This window comes from Centrocercus urophasianus, unplaced genomic scaffold (genome assembly GCF_019232065.1).
Source record: "Centrocercus urophasianus isolate 14NV4802_14NV808 unplaced genomic scaffold, USGS_Curo_1.0 seq_12, whole genome shotgun sequence".
Lineage (NCBI taxonomy): Eukaryota > Metazoa > Chordata > Aves > Galliformes > Phasianidae > Centrocercus > Centrocercus urophasianus.
In genome coordinates this window covers 23,464,491-23,479,484 of record NW_024884364.1, presented here as the reverse complement: position 1 = coordinate 23,479,484, position 14,994 = coordinate 23,464,491, and the positions used below count along the sequence as shown (strand labels likewise).

Here is a 14,994-nt window from a genome sequence, read left to right as displayed (position 1 = left end):
TTCATTTGCAAAATTCAGTGATTGTCTCTCCAAAAACATGCAAAACTGAGCCAAATACAAAAGTATATGCAAGAGCAACATGCTTACAAGGACAAACTTACGCTATCACTGTCTCTAGAACAAGTCTTATGGAAACTGACTAAAGGCTTTGTGTTACTTTTGTGGAAGTCTGACAACAGAAATAAGAGAATGGAAAAGCAGTGTGTTCAGAGATGCATGCAGTACCATTCACTTGCATGTAGAGAAGGAAAACAAGAACCTAAAATTTTTTCTTAAAATATCATAAAGACAAGTATCTTCAGGCATGTTAAATATCTGCAACTCTTTTGCAGATTAGTAGTAGCGCTTATATTAATTTTCTTAATATCTCAAAAATCTTAACCATTGATTTATTGTTGCAAAATCAACTCCCATTGTACAAGACTGAGATGCAGATTTATACTGGCATAAGCCCATTTTACTTTTTCTCTTTCTTCCTTCTCTATCACATTTATTAAGTCCAACAATGCTGACTTCTTTCAGCTGATTCAGCAAAAATGAACCTTTCCCCACATTTGGCTGTAAAATAAGAATTGAGCTTAGTGAGGCAGAGTTCTCAAAGTGGCCATGGCCAGTTCTTCTTAAATATATCGAAAGGTTTTCATTTCCAAAAGAATTATGCTTATTCATGATCTTTGCAGCCAAAGGACACATATTAATTTCATTAGCCTACAGGTCTATAAAAATAAAAAGATAAAAGCATTGCCATTAAGTGAATTTTAGAAGAAAAGCAGGTTTTTCTTCACATGTTATTTTTCCATGAAATATTGAGATTCTGATATGGGAGCATAATTTGACAATAAATACTTTTTATGGTATAAAATATAATTTTTTTTAAAGGCGGATTTGGAAAATCTTGTTCTCATCTAGCCATACAAAGTGATTTCTGTGGAAAATCTGGCATCAGCTGTTGCCAGTTAATGTGTTTAGAAATCATATTCTTTTCCATGTATGTTACACAGCAGTCTATGCTGACTGTCAAATGAATAATCTTATATGGATATTAAAAATTTAGACGCTGATCAGTTGTCTTGCCTTAAATAAGACTTCCACAAAATAAACTGCACCATTAAAAATACACTTTGGACACAGAAATAATTATAGCTTTGTATTTACTCTATATGTGATATATATTCCCTTCTATTTATCTAAAAATAGTCTTTATTCAGAAAAAAGAGGTAAAAGGAAAGGGGAAGCAAGGAAATAGAAAACAGAATTAGAGCAGAAGGGCATTAGGAAAAGGTCCTCTGTATTATTCAATCAATTTTATTTTATGGTAAACTGGATGATCTGCATTGAACATCAATATAACCTAGTAATTATAATTTCCTTCTCCTTTTCTGTTCTCATTTAGGAGCTTGTGCACCTGAAGAATATCAGTGTCGTAGTGGAGAGTGCATACTATTGGATAACCTTTGTGATAAGCTACCTCAGTGTGAAGATGGCTCTGATGAAGAAAAATGCAGTGAGTTTCCCTTCATACATAGAAAAAGGATGCATGTATATTTAGTAGGTGTTACCTAGGCAAACAGGCACAATAACACAGCTTGTGTGAACTACTGGAACTGCATGCAAGACATGCAAATTCACACATCAGTGTCTGTTGGCTTTGTCAGGGATAGAAAAGCAAAATCACATTTCTGAGTCAATGTATGTAATCTGGTGGAAATTTCTGTTAAAGGTAGAAAGTTGCTCTATGCTTAAACCAGTGACTGCTTATAATGACCTCAAAATATAATGAAAACTCATTACATGCTATCCCCTACATCCATTTCAGATTTCCAAATTTTATCACTTTTTCCTGCAAGTAATTTGAGATTAATAGCAGTACAAATGCTGCAGTGTGGGGTAAGGGTTAAATCTTCTTGACAGAAACTCTCAAATACTTCTGTGAGTGGGAAGTCAAACTGTGTCATGTGGCACCCTCCAGACTGCTTGGACTCCATCTTATGTAGGCATTGCCACAGGGCGAAGACATGGCACAGCTGCAAAAGTGGCATCTGTTGTTCACTGCGAATGTGCAGATTCCTACAACAGGAAAAGCAACAGCTATTGTTGCTTAATCTTCTAATATAATGGCCATTTCCAAAATTTAGGTTTACAACATATGGCTTCATTTCATATAACATGGAAATAATATTCCCTAAACAACAACTTAAATGTAAAACTGATGTTAAAATCATATTGGGCCTACAGCAAAAACCAAATTTCTGTTCCTGACAAAGTGCTTTTCTGCATTTTTTTGTATTATGGAGCACTAATGGGAAAGCAGGCTTTTAAGCTCTGTACATCATCATCTGCCTTGTTTTAAGGAGGACTTCTGTGCTTGAGATATGTCCTTAGATGTATGCTGACAGTTCTTATTGATTTCAACATCTTTTATATATATGTGTGTGTATGAAAGCCCAAATTCAGCCTTCATATTAATGCTTTAACTATTTTGTTGCAATAATATCCTGCCTTTTAAAATGAACAAAATAAAATTCACTTCAGCTTTTTCTTAAGCAAAGAGGACCGGAAAGTTTTGTTCCAGAGCTTGTTAAAGATCTGGAGAAGTTACTATCACCTACTTTAACATTTTGTACGTTTTCCCAAAGATTTATTTTGCCATGGGTTGTCTATTCCTTCTTAACAAATTACCTCACATTAAAGGATTGGCGGAATTGTTTCCAAAAACCCATTTAATCCAAAAGTTGGCTGAATCAATCTAATCTTTAAAATAAAATGAAAATTTAATTAGACACCATCACATTGAGTCTTTTCAGTGTCCAAAATACTTGCTCCTTTTCCTGAATTTCAATTTTTTATCATACCTGCCATTTTAAACTTGACAAACTGGCATTTTCAAATACTTCCAACTTTTGAAACTCCCCATGGGCAGCAAAGGGAAAACATAACATATGTCTTCATATGGAAAGTAGTAAAATATATGAACTTTTGAATTAAATTTTGAATTAAACTTTTGAGTGCTCGGTAAGTCTTTTATGGCTTAACAGAAGTGTGTTTGGAGATGAATGTAGAAGTGATGAGGAGAAAGGAAGAGGAATTATAGTTCAAGTAGGAGAGAGGAAAAGTGTCAAAAATAATTTGGAGAAATCTCAAACTGCATGCAATTCTGAGATTTTTAATAGTACTCCAAAATCTAGCATGATTGAAGTTTACCATTAATCTACTCCCATATGTCACTTCATTCATGTGCTCTGAGTTTCAAAGAGGCATTCCTAAATATTTGTTTGTTTGTTTGTTTGTTTGTTAGTTTATAGGAAGGCTTTAATTATTAGGGAAAAAGCAGTGGAAAATAGTTTTCTGGAGAGCTAGTATTATTTTAAAAAATCAGTAACCAGTAAATTACAAATACCTTGTGTTTTTTTCTTCCTTACTTCATGCTGGCAATAACCGTTACTTGTTTCAAATGCAGTTTTAGCTCATGCTATAGACATAATTCTGTTGACCTTCCACTCCAACTTCCTCACCATGCCAATAGCATAATTTTTTTCACCACATTATTGATGGTTTTACAATTTTTTTTTTCTGAACACTGTCTTTTGGAAAACTTTTGATGGAAATACTGGTTTTCAGAGAAATGTATTGCTATTACTATTATTTTAACTTAAGCTGCAGTGAAAGCAAAAGTTCTCATAGCAACTGAAACTGGATAATCCTATTTTTCAGTTAGCTCTGTTTTAAAACTTTATTTCCAGTTATCATTACTGACCATTGTATAGCTAAAACTTCACAAGCAGTTGTAAATTACATAGTGCTGGCTAAGAATAAATGTTTTTTAGAGTAGATGGAAAATGTACTATTTGCTGTCTTTTCACAAGACACTTGCAAAATACAAGCTATGAAACTGTCCTGTGGCAGAAATATAGAAGAAGATAATGTTTCTTCCCCATAGGAATGCAATATCTTGAACATGCTGGGTTTATTACTGCTGTAGTGCATCTTAACATCTTTATTTCTTTTGTTCTTTGCTAGCAATAATAAATCTGTGCATACTGCCTTGTTTTTCATTGGGGGTGGTTTTCCTTTGAATTTTAATCACCTATCTAAAATGCTTCTGTCCATTTTGGTCTTCAGTGAGATTGCTTAATGGTTCTGCAAGCACTGAAGGACTGGTACAGGTCAGGATCGGGAAGGTATGGCACCTGGCATGTGCAGCTGATTGGAATGAAAAGATTTCAGACAGTGTTTGCCAGCAGCTGGGATTAGGGTGAGTGAAAATATTAAATGCTCTTGTAACTTGTTTGAAGTTTTGCTGAGTTTGTGAATTTGTGTTTTTCTCATCATTTTAGTGGTATTGTTACCATCCATAAAAACCGAAACAAATATACTTTTCTGTAGTAAATGAAGCTCCAAATCAGTGAACAAATTTGTACGTGTCACAATGCTTATTTTTACATCATTCATCACTGTATTGCTAACTCTGGAAACAGCAGATTAAATATGAGTACACATGTTGGAGAACACTGTGAGTCTCATGTGAAAGCATTAGTCTTTTATCACTGTGTCATCATTTATGCCTTCATTTTTGCGAGAACAGCACAAAATCAAATCTTGAGAAAACAGGATCCTTGGCTACTTTACTGTCATGCTGATGTTCATTTCAAGTAAATTAAAGATAACCACTTGAGTATCCTGTATCTGGGCTCCCAATACATTTCATACCTATCATTAAACATGAGTTGTTGGGGTAGGAAACTATTTCACTCGAGGTGTGTTTGCAGCTGGAGGAAGGAGGGAAGCATATGATTGAAAAAGCAGATTTGTCTTCAGTTGCTGCTATTCAGCGGAATTTCCAGGGAAGAGGCGAGGAGAGTTTAGTGCAGAAGTGTTGTATTTTTACAGAAATTTATGGCCCGAATTCTGGCCCCACTTACACTGTATGAAATTTCACTGCCATCCAATGAATAATAAATGTCTTTCCTACAGTGCTGAGGTTTTTAGAGAATGTAATTTACTCAAGTAATAATCAAATAAAATTCTTAGCTTGCAGTTTATTATGTTGCTCTCCAACAAAAGTAAGATGCCTGCAAATGCCTGTTTCATAAATTAACTGTAGAAATGGCAAAGTAAAGAGGGCTAGGAAAAAAGACAAAATGTTATCTTTTTTATGCATGTATATAGGGACACAGAAAGTATGACTAAGTTTTCTTTGAGTCAGATGCCTCATCCATTTACAATGGCCATTAGCCTTCTTCCTCTCCTTCTTTCTCCCTCCCTGCCTGTCATTGCCTCTTTTTCCTCTATAACTTTTGAATACTAGTCATTTTGTGGTCTAATGGTTTAGTTTATATTTAAATAATTGATAGGCTTCACTGAACTTTGTTTTCCATGACACTTTCTATTAACATTTTAAAATTACTTATGCTGTTGTCTCAATAACATTCTGTATTAATGTATTTTAGAGTTTGTCTCTACAATAATGTCAAATATTCCTGTCCAAAAAAATTCTTTTAAGTTTCTTGGTTAGTTCTTTTTAATTCCATTGCTCAGATTTTTACCTGTTCACATTGTTTTTTAAAAAATAGTGTTTTTATAACTAAATTGCATCACCTCTGATATCCTGGGTGCTACTTCTGTTAAAAATCCTGATAGCAGAATGAAACTTACACACAAATATAGAAATCCCTTAAATATCACACTATTTATACTTTCTTTGAATCTATCTCCTTGTAGCAGCGTATTTGTTAACGATTAGCACCATGTTTGTTAGTAAATGAATGTTTGTAATGGCAGGTCCTTGATAGGCTGTATCTCATGCTGCTCTACTGAATAATTACCTGGAATTATCAGAGAAAGAGGCTAAGGTTAATCTAGATTATTTACTTTTGCTATTAACTGCTTATACATTTACTGTTTATTTTATGAAAAGGAGTGAAAAGATGCCCTGTAGCATATGATGATTATTTATGTAGCTGAGCTAGAAAGTGTAATGTTCAAATAGATTCTAGTATATCACACATCAGAATCCTTTTGCCTCCATTCTTCAAGTACGCAGCTGTTGTATTTGTGATATGTACCAAACAAGCAAATCTAGAGCAATGGCCATGTGTGCATCTACGAAAATATAGGTTAGGGAAATAATTCACAAATACACAAATACACAAAAGTGAGTCCAGAGAAAAAGGTGCATGGAGTGGTGGAACTGAGAAACCTAAAGAAGGATCCTTTGTTCAGTATGTGCTTTGTGACCGTATGCACGACACTGCCATGCCTGATTATTGTTGTCATTATTAGCATTGATTTTCTTCGAGCCATCAGTTCAGACACTGAACTTTCCACCATTTCCTTTGTTTGGTTTCAAATACATTTGTTTCTTTAGGACCAATGTTGGCAGACCTGCAGCCTGTTTTATTCATGAACTCATAAAATTCTTGAAAATTAACTAACAAATAAAATGTCATGTTTGAGATGCCCAGGTCACTTACATTTTCATTTACTCCACTAGTAAACGGTCAGTAGTAGTAGCTACATGCCTAGCTACTAGAAATACCAGATAAAATCATTTTGACTTCTGACTGCCAGACTCAGGCTTTCCAGTGTGGCAAAATGCTATAAAAGTCATTGACTGGATGTAGAAAAGCACCTGTTCCTCAGTGTATTGAGGCCATGTTTGCAGCCAGAATGAGAACTGTCCTGATAGCTTGGTGATAGACTTAATGTCATGTCAGTTGTCACCTGGAAGCCACAAGAGAAGTTTCATGTTCAGGTTTTTTTGGAGATTTTCAGGTTCACTCACGTTCAGAAACTGAGAGCAACCTTTGTTTAACCCCTCTTATAAGATGCTTCTTTTCAAATCGAGAAAGCCTAGAGAGGTTATTTTTATTTTCTATTTGCATGATTTCTTATAAAAATATTGTGTGCACATCAGCAGTTAGGAAATAGTTGTTCTTCATATGAATCCACATGTGAACAAAGCCTTTCTTTTATACTAAAGAAAGTGTTCACTGTTGACAATTTGCTACAATTCTTTAGAATTGTTTTCCTGTTTGTCATAGAATCATAGAATCATAGAATCATAGAATCACCAAGGTTGGAAAAGACCTAAAAGATCACCCAGTCCAACCGTTCACCTATTCCCAATAGCTCCTACTAAACCATGTCCCTCAACACAACATCCAGTCTTTCCTTGAACACCCCCAGGCTCGGTGACTCCACCACCTCCCTGGGCAGTCCGTTCCAGTGCCTGACCACCCTTTCTGAAAAGTAATACTTCCTCATGTCCAGCCTGAATCTCCCCTGCCGTAGCTTGAAGCCATTCCCCCTGGTCCTATCACTAATGACACGAGAGAAGAGGCCGACCCCCAGCTCACTGCAACCTCCCTTCAGGAAGTTATAGAGAGCAATGAGGTCTCCCCTGAGCCTCCTCTTCTCCAGGCTGAACATTCCCAGCTCCTTCAGCCTCTCCTCATATGGCCTGTGTTCCAGACCCCTCACCAGCTTTGTTGCCCTCCTTTGAACACGTTCCAGGGCCTCAATATCTTTCTTGCAGTGAGGGGCCCAAAACTGGACACAGTACTCGAGGTGCGGCCTCACCAGTGCTGAATACAGGGGAACAATCACCTCTCTGCTCCTGCTTGCAACACTGTTTCTGATGCAAGCCAGGATGCCACTGGCCTTCTTGGCCACCTGGGCACACTGTCGGCTCATGTTCAGAAGAGCATCAATCAATACCCCCAGGTCCATTTCCTCTACGCAGTCCTCCAGCCACACCGCCCCAAGCCTGTAGCGTCGCCTGGGGTTGTTGTGGCCGAAGTGCAGGACCCGGCATTTGGCCTTGTTGAAACTCATCCCATTGGCTTCAGCCCAGCTCTCCAGCCTGTCCAGATCCCTCTGTAGGGCCTCGCTACCCCCAGGCAGATCCACATTTCCAGCCAATTTGGTGTCATCTGCGAATGTACTGAGGGTGCACTCGATGCCCTCATCGAGGTCATCAATAAAGATATTGAAGAGGACAGGCCCCAGCACCGACCCCTGGGGAACACCACTCATGACCGGTCGCCAGCTGGATTTGACTCCATTTACCACCACTCTCTGTGCCCGGCCCTCCAACCAGCTCCTTACCCAGCCAAGAGTGTACCCATCCAAGCCTCTGGCTGCCAGCTTCTGCAGGAGAATGCTGTGGGAGACAGTGTCAAAGGCTTTGCTGAAGTCTAGGTAGACCACATCAACAGCCTTTCCCTCATCAACCAGATGGTTCACTAGATCATAGAAGGAGATCAGGTTGGTCAAACAGGACCTGCCCTTCACGAACCCATGCTGGCTAGGCCTGATCCCCCGGTCACCCTGCACATGCCGCATGATCTCCCTCAAGACGATCTGCTCCATAACCTTCCCTGGCACCGAGGTCAGGCTAACAGACCTGTAGTTCCCCGGATCCTCCTTACGACCTTTCTTGTAAATGGGAGTCACATTGGCAAGCCTCCAGTCATCTGGGACCTCACCAGTCAACAAGGAGCGTTGACAGATGATGGAAAGCGGCTCGGCTATCACCTCCGCCAGTTCCCTCAGCACTCTTGGGTGGATCTCATCTGGCCCCATCGACTTGTGGCAGTCCAGTTGGAGCAGTAGGTCTCTGACTGTTTCCTCCAGAATCACAGGGGGGTTAGTGTGCTCCCCAGCTGAGATTACCAGGTCAGAGAGAGGAGTATCCTGAGGATAACTGGTCTGACTTTTAAAGACAGACGTAAAGAAGGCATTCAGAACCTCTGCCTTTTCCTTATCCTCAGTGGTCACATTCCCAGCCTCATCCAGCAAAGAGTGGATATTCTCCTTTGTCCTCCTCTTACTGTTAATGTATTTATCCTCTTACTGTTAATGTATTTTATTTCATAAAATCAGTGGACAAAGCAGAAACACTACCCTGTGACTTAAGCATAAATAAAACAAATTACAATTATCCTGCAGCCTGAAAATTAAACAATAGAATGAAAAATCTGTAAATATATTTTCTTCAAATAAGCATGTGGATTTTTATTTTTATTTTTTTAGATAAGAGAAAAAATTGTAGTTATTGAACAAATGGCAATATTATTCCGAATAATTATTAAGAAATGTACCACTTCATTTGAATCTTTTCTAACATTTGGTACTGCTTATTGTTACTGATCATATCAGGGACATAGATAGAGACTGAAACCGTAAATACCTCTGTAGATCTGTGTGTAAGAAACTTATCCAAAATTATTCTGTAAATTCTGGCTAGTGAGGGCTGCTTAATTCGTAGATTAGCCTCCTTAAGGCCATTTTTGTCATAGCCTTCAATACTTCTAATAAATCATTTTCATTAACAGTAGATCCCCAGTGAAAACTCAAATTACACATCACCTTTAGGATCTGGCCCATGGTGTTAATCTTTCTTCCTTTTGAAATGATAAGAAGCTAGATTACTAGAGCTAAAATCTATCATAATATTCCACTATCATTCCCTCCAATTAAAAACTAACTGTATTTTGAATGCTAATCAGTTCTAGCAAAGCAATCTTATTAGAACACTTTGTCTTGAGTACACCATATGTATGTGTTGGATAATGCCTTGAATCAAGGAATATTTAAGAGCTGTGACTTGGAATTGCTCACATCCGATGTTTGGTTTCCATAAACGTTCAGCAAGAGTCAACAAATATCAATGGATGGCATTTTTTTCCACATAGAGAAATTTAACGACACACCTTCATATCATCCACACTTCCATGCCAGACACCATTTTGTCAGATTGCCCCTCTACTGCCAACTGTCATATAATGGGATATAACATATAGTGGGATACAACATATAATGGGATACTGTCAAGAAGCTTCAGTCTTTATTGCCATACCACCACAATCTGTCTCCATATATTTAAGAATCAGTATTGCAAACCATTCACTGTGGCACAAAAGAGGATAAACTCATAATTTACTTTCATTAAAATAATTGTTTTCTCTCCATTGTAGCACTGGAGTTCTTAGGATAAGGTGAATGAAGTTAGGCAAGTCACATTTTAATCTGTGAAAGTTTTAATCCTCACACATCTCCAGATAATTCCACAAACATCGTCATTTCCCAGACAGTCCTCCACCAATAAAACAGGATAAATTTCTAAAAGTACCTATGTGTGTCTTTTCCTTCCAGGAATTCAAATATGTCATCAACTGTATTATTCACTGGAGATGGTCCATTTGTCGACGTCACTGAAGTAGCTAATCAGAGCCTAATATTTACAAAAAAGTGAGTAGAGTGAGGTTGCTTCCTCATACTAAGGAAAAATGCAAGTGCAGTGACTATGATTTATACAATAATTTCCAGCTTAAGTTTATCTGAAGACTAATGTGATTCTGTATGAGGTCTGGACCATAGAAATAGGTCTTATTCTGTGTCCACTGTTGAATTGTATGTATCATTGTGCAGTTCACTTTTCCACCTTCCATTCTTGTTTGCCTATTACAAATCTTAAATAAGAGAGATGCTTGATGTATTTTTAGCATTCGGTATAATTTTATGCAATATTTTTATATATTTATTGTGAAAATTATTAATACTGTTACTTTTACATTTCTTTTTACATGCACATTTTGTTTGAAAATGCTATTTATAAAATGTTTCTTATCTAGAGATCTCTAAACTATGAATTTCACTCTTGGTTCTCCCTAAAATCAACAGAGAAAAAAAAGTATTTCCAAATTCTAATTTGTCTAGCTATCTTTTCTGGAATAAGATGAATCACATTTTGTAATCCATTGAGTTTATTGATAAGACACATAGGACAACAGCTCTATCTATGTTTAGACAAATTAATTTAGTTCAAAAAATGTTTCCACGTGTCATTCTCATGTCGTGTCTCCATATTTATCATTAGATGAAATGATCCTTGGAATGCATTACATCCTTATCTTCCTCAGTCCAAATAACACCTGAAGTGATTCTGAAAAGTCGTACAAACTGTCAGTCAGTGTTTCTTGTAGATTAAATGAAAATATAATGTTTGCCCAGGATTACTTTCTCAGGAAATACCGTGTTTAAGTATACCTCTACAAAGTAGAAAGGGTTGCCACCATCAAATAAAACATTATATAATGACTTCAGTTACTGAGTTTCTGCTTATAAGAAGGTTTGTAACAAACATTATCCTGGAATCCTACTACAAGCATCGACGCAGAAAATTACTGTATAATTGCTAAAATGATGAAATGATGTGGATGATGTCAAGAGTCCATGTTCTTTCAGGTTTCCTTTATGAGCACACCACATGGTAGCAAAGCGGGTAGAACTCTTAATTTGGTATGCTGTATTATTTCTTTAAAAAAAAAAAAAATCCATTGTTTGTTCCAGTTATACTCTGTTAATCCCAACATTTATCATTTTTACTGGTGGCGAAAGGATATTTTACAATTGAGATACTGCAAGTTACTTTTCATGTTTTTCTTGACTACATGTCTAAATAAGGATAACCACAAGAGATCTTAAACAACAGCAGTAATTTAAAGATGTCTTCTGTTAATATCTCTTAAACAGTTAAAGATAGTTGATGCAGGAGTGAATGGAATAAGTTCATTAATCTTAGTTGTATTTCTGTTGATGAAATGGGTATCTAGATAGATATTCTTCATCTAGAAAACTGATAGGAATCATTTTACAGGGTAACACCATTAAAGTCTCACATGCTTTTGTTGTGTATATGTTAGAATGATCACATAGATTTGATAATTAAAAAATCAAATTGGTAATCAAATTTTAAAAAGCTACTTCTCACATTGCCTTTGGTCTTAGTTTCAAGAGTAACTGCCATGAATGTAAAGGGTCATACAGATACCTGAAAGCTGTAGTATGGAAACGGCATAACTGTTCTCTGATGCCATTAGGTAATGGATTTCTTGGCAGAATTGCTTTGTATGGGCCAAAATTCTGCTTTGAAGATACACATGAGCAGATGCTACAGGCATTTTTTTTTTTTGCCATTCCTAAGTGAGACCATACTCATAGATTTAAGATTTATTCCCAGCATGCTCCTTCACAGATAATTCTCACAGAGTTACATAGGATAGGTATTTAGCACATGTAGTGTGACTCTACTGCCTTTTGGACTCCGAGCTAACCAAGGGGTAACTGAGGACTGATAAATTGAAATGCAGGCAAGGAAATGGTTTTCATACTGGAAACTTACTCCAAATAGACAAAAAAGTGGACTCCCATAAAGTACCTTCTACTAAGCAATCAGTAGGTACCGATGGTGGGAGATAGACCCCAATTTCAACATAAAAAAAAAACAAATCTGACAAGCTGAGTATTAGATTGGCTAGTTTGTATGATACAATACAGAGCTGGAGGCATATTTCACCCTCTTACACTCACCATAATGAAGATTTAATTAGACAGGGATGGAGGGGAAGGTTACATGTTCTCACTTGCTGGGCTGTCACTCATTATTTCTCTCACAAAAAATGCCAAATTTTAGTGCAACCATAGTGAGGGATGCATAATGCTATATTCTGCTTAAAGAATGCTTCCTTTTATCTCTTTGAAAAAATGAAGTGGAAATGCATACTGTGACCTAGCCCTTAGCTGACTTTTTTTTTCTTTCTGATATATTTCTGTGTATCCAATTTAAATTGCTAGCACACACACTGTCCCAAGTGTTCAGATTCATTACAAGCTATGAAGATAATCTTAAAACCTCTAGGTATCAGAAATGCTTGAGTAGTTTTGATCTGCGGTTTCATGCTCTTCAGGCTCTGGCTTTATATCTCTGCTAAATAATTCCTTCCCCTCTATATGCAGCTATATATTTTATTGCGCACTGTAAGCTTAGTAAAAAAAATGCAGTGATATCGAACTAACCATTTCAAAATACTTTGGTTACACTGATCTCTAGTGGTAAGTTATTAAAACTTCTCAAAAGGTAAAATAAATGCAGTATGCAGTTACAGTTTTATTTAGAATCTGTCATGAATGAAGCTAATGTACATTTATATATATGAAAGAGTTACTTGGTATGCAGATACTTGTGATTTAATTATACTTTCCTTCTAGAGAACTTTGTTTAAACAACCTGGTGATTCATCTGCAGTGTAACATTAAACGTAAGTACATTTACCCTGGGAATGTTTCACATAGAAATCAGATTGTTCAGTCCATAAAGCCTAATGTTTATAGTTTGAATTGAAAGGTTAGGAAATGGACTATAAAAGCCATGCTTGTAATGATGTAAACACAGCAAAATTTACAATCTTCACTTGTTTTCAGAGTTAAGTATACACTGGAGACGGGTCAATACTGAAAGCAAATATATACAAAAATTTAAGATCTGAGGATATAAAACATCTAAATCCAAGTTACAAAGTTGCATCTTGATTTCAGCTATAAAATGGCAAACTTTTCTCCACAGTAATAATATTTTTGAATAGCAGGTCAGGTAGTACCAAGACTATTTTTCCAAGAATTTAGCTACTCAAATAAAGCATACCATGTTCTTCTAGAAATTTGCATTTATTTATTTAAAATACATATATGCATTTATTTTAGCTTGTGGAAAACGCCTGGAAATTGAGAACAAAGGAACAAGGATTGTAGGTGGAAGTGATGCCAGAAGAGAGGCTTGGCCTTGGATTGTCTCACTCCGTTTTAATTCCAGACCCGTTTGTGGAGCCTCCCTTGTCAATGAGGAATGGCTGGTGACAGCAGCACACTGTGTATATGGGTAACTTTCGCTGTACTCATAAGTTAATGCATTCTGATGCTATCACAACATGCAAGTACCTAAATGGTGGATATCTGTCAGTGAAGTTGGGCTGAAGTATAATCTTGAGTCATTGGTCAATCACAGAGCAAATCGCACTTTTAAAGGATCGTACTGAAACCATTGGTAGGAGGTAATTTTTAGATGTTTGAAATGAAATTATTACAGATTCACAAATGCATCTTTGTCTCCACTGACTGCAGGGCATCCTGCTGACTTGTTGAGATGGGCAGATGACATCCATACCATGTCTTTTTCATTTTAAGAAAGCATGTGAAACATTTGCTTTATGTGCAGATTGACTAAGGATGTATTAGATAATTAATAATTTGTGATTCTAATATAAAAACTTAATAACTACTTCACTGTTAAATTACTATGTTTGAATCATGTAAAGCTCTGCTACGTACAAGTAAATCCTCAGTCCTTATTTTAAAGCAGACAGTCATAGAAACCAAGAGCCATTTTCCAAGCAATGAACATTTAAAATACATGGTATTAATACTGAGCATTTTTACTTTACCTATAAGCAGTGTGGGCCTCCATTACTCACAGGAATCTCTGTTAGTGGTTAGAAGATGGTATGTAGTGGTTAAAGGATTAAGTATCTAAGAAAGGTAAATTCATTTTTTCCCATTCTACCTGTTAAGTATCACAGATTGATCAAGATCTACTGTGCATAATTGGAATGAACCTTGATTCATAAATATTGATCAGGCAATATTGCAATGTCCTCCAGATAGCATTGTTTGTACCATAAAGTGATGCATATAAATATTTTCTAAGATTTGCTTCCATAACGTCTGTAATAGAAACTAGTACTGAAGAAGACACTCAGAAACTGCAATAGCAAAAGACAAACGTTATTATTCAAAACTATAGTAGATTTTTCATTATGAATAGCTAAATAATAATACTGGGGAAGCTATGCCAGTGTAAGAATGACTCCTCATTCCATTACAGGAGTATATTCCACACAAAGCCCTTGAAATGAGGGGGATCAAGCCATGTTAGTTTGCACATGATAAATCCACACTTACATTGGTGCTTCCTTTTCACCTGTTTCACATTTCTATTTTCACTTAGATATCATTTTATTGTGTTGAATTTGCTGGAGTTTTTCCTTTAAGCAACAGTTTATATTTTTAGCTCTTAATTCTGAATATTTAACTGAAATTCTGATTTAGAACAAGGTAGCCTCCAGATGTCAGTCAAAAAGATAAACAGAAACCAATTCC

At 36.4% G+C, this 14,994-nt stretch overlaps 1 protein-coding gene across 2 annotated transcripts in view; it reads left to right on the top strand.

Moving 5' to 3' along the window:
• Nucleotides 1–14,994, top strand: part of TMPRSS15 (transmembrane serine protease 15) — a 58,019-nt gene that overhangs the window by 33,300 nt on the left and 9,725 nt on the right. For both annotated transcript variants that reach the window (XM_042809752.1, XM_042809750.1), the window contains 5 exons: nt 1,394–1,504; nt 4,120–4,252; nt 10,156–10,251; nt 13,051–13,100; nt 13,543–13,717. In XM_042809752.1, coding sequence (XP_042665686.1) covers nt 1,394–1,504; nt 4,120–4,252; nt 10,156–10,251; nt 13,051–13,100; nt 13,543–13,717 — 565 coding nt within the window. The remainder of the gene's footprint in view (nt 1–1,393; nt 1,505–4,119; nt 4,253–10,155; nt 10,252–13,050; nt 13,101–13,542; nt 13,718–14,994) is intronic.